Here is a 2,199-nt window from a genome sequence, read left to right on the forward strand (position 1 = left end):
AACGCTAATCGTGCGAAGAATTTTTTCCGTCATCTTTTTGATACTTGAAAATACAAAAAACGTTTGACTTTGCTGAACTTAAAGGAAACACAATTAATCTCTTCATATCTATTTTTAATCTAAATCTATTTCGAATTTATGTTATTAATAACTCATACGAAGAAAAAGAAAATTTAAATAAAATGACAACAGTAAAATATAGGCTATAAGTTTTAGACATAACTGAACTATCATCTTGGTTGTGGTCTTCAAGGATCGTGAGGTTTTAGGCTTAAGTCTCTTTCAGTTTTTGATTTGATCTGGATTAGTCAAACGCAGGTGGTTTCACATGTAGTTGGCTCCGCAGGAATTGCCATCCATTTTGACACTATTTTGGGAGTAAACAGACTGGAAAAGGTGTCTCTAAATTGCCTACTCATGGAGCAGTAAAGAATAAAGTTAACTGCACTGTTGATAAGGGCGAGAATGTCCATCACTTCTCCAAAGTTCGAGTAGACATTGTCAAAGAAATCTTTACCGAGGATTCCACTGAGGAGGGCCAGGATGCCCGATGGGAACTCTGTGATGAGGAACAGTAAAAGCACGGCCAACAACATTCGAGTAGTTCGATCACATGTTTTATCACAGTCATTTCGATTTTTCAGTCTTTGTTTCCTTTGGTTGGCTTCGTAAAGGACTTTAATGAGTCCTAAACTGAGTCCTGTGAGGGCAATACATGGCACGAGCTTCGTAATGACACTGAATATCCAGAAGTTCATTTTTTCTAACAATCTGTTGTTCAATTGAGCGATTTGACTGAAGCCCACGCGGTATATCAACTGTTCCTGGTGATACCGCTCTTCAATAGTAAATGTCAGGTAAACGGGGATACAAAACAGTGCACAACTAATGTACGTGCTGAGGATGGCCCATTTTGCTCTAGGCATGCTGCACCACGTTTTACTACTAGCAGGGAAGCTAACGGCTAGAAAGCGCCACACAGCCAGAGTGACGGTGAGCCAGGTGGAAACAGTATGACAAACTACGCTGAAGTGAGCGTGAAACAGGGTGAACACCGTCCACCCGTAGACGAGCTTCTCCTTTGCAGTCTGGTTGGGTTTCAGATATAAGTGAATGCAGTAGGGGATGTAAGACATAATCACCAGCATATCGGCTACGGCTAGACCGATCAGGATGACGTTGGTTGGTGAAATCATGTCCTTTTGTGACAGAACTATGATGTTTAGTACGTTCGCTACAATGCCGAAGATGCACACGAACATGGCAAGGTAGCCATGCACTTTAAGATAATAACCTTCTCTGAAATTCGAGAAGTGATTTCCGTAATACGGATACGTGGCTACGACCCTCTCCCCTGCTTGTTGGACGGACATGTTCGGGCCCACAGTTAAGTTCGCTAACTCCGTTAGCCATCCGATGTCTGTGTTGTTGAAGTCGACGGTATAAGAGTCATTCGTGGATGTGTTCATTGTGAACAAAGTCATGTAGCAAAGAATGCCGAGCATAGGTGGATATTAATTTGGGAGAAAAGTAATGGTATAATTCTGGTTAGCACTGTTAGGAGAAACCCTTGTGGTCTTTAAATATTTTTTCTTGTGAGATAGGACCTATCAGAGTCCCTTGGACAGTGCAGTACTAAAATGTCGTAACCTATAAGATAAAACAAGAAAGATTACTAAACTGAATGAAGCACAACATCTAAGATTAACAACCAAGGTTTCTTAAAGTTAGATTATAATATGATTCAGTTCTGCTTAGAGATACACTGAAGAAACATGCACCGTCATAAATTATTCTACATACCCACCACTGAATTAGAAATGTTTATTTAATACCAAGTGAGACCGCGTTTAGTCCAATTTAAATTAAATTTATGCTTTTATTTAAGAATTTATCATTAAATGCTTTGGTAAACTGTGCACACATGAAGTTCTGTTTTCCGTACAAGCCTTCTCAGACGACAGCGATATCGTTCATCTTAGGACCACAGTTTCGCCTCTTAGACAAGCAATGTGTGTTATTTTTCCACTGATTAAACGCCCAGAATATATTGTTGGGTTTGTCTTTCATCCAACCTTATATATGTTAGCTGTTGGTTGATCCCACATTCAAACATAAAGAAAATTTTTATTATACTGCGCCACTCTATGTTTGATATTACACAATTATAGGGAAGGAATCAAGCATCAATTAGCAATA

General features: G+C 39.3%; 1 protein-coding gene across 1 annotated transcript; it reads right to left on the reverse strand.

The window, feature by feature from the left end:
• Window positions 1-308: 308 nt before the first annotated feature.
• LOC150096989 (G protein-coupled receptor dmsr-1-like) lies at window positions 309-1,274 on the reverse strand. Its single transcript, XM_090408520.1, has one exon. It carries the CDS (start codon window positions 1,260-1,262, stop codon window positions 309-311), a length of 954 nt encoding a protein of 317 aa, XP_090264646.1. The 5' UTR covers window positions 1,263-1,274.
• Window positions 1,275-2,199: the final 925 nt, after the last annotated feature.

Source organism: Typopeltis vanoorti, chromosome 18 (genome assembly GCF_054136105.1).
Source record: "Typopeltis vanoorti isolate ZY-2024b chromosome 18, IOZ_Tvanoo_1.0, whole genome shotgun sequence".
Classification (NCBI taxonomy): domain Eukaryota; kingdom Metazoa; phylum Arthropoda; class Arachnida; order Uropygi; family Thelyphonidae; genus Typopeltis; species Typopeltis vanoorti.

Coding starts and splice junctions, on each gene's coding strand:
- LOC150096989 (XM_090408520.1), bottom strand. CDS start 1,262: ATGTTCGTGTGCATCTTCGGCATTGTAGCGAACGTACTAAACATCATA.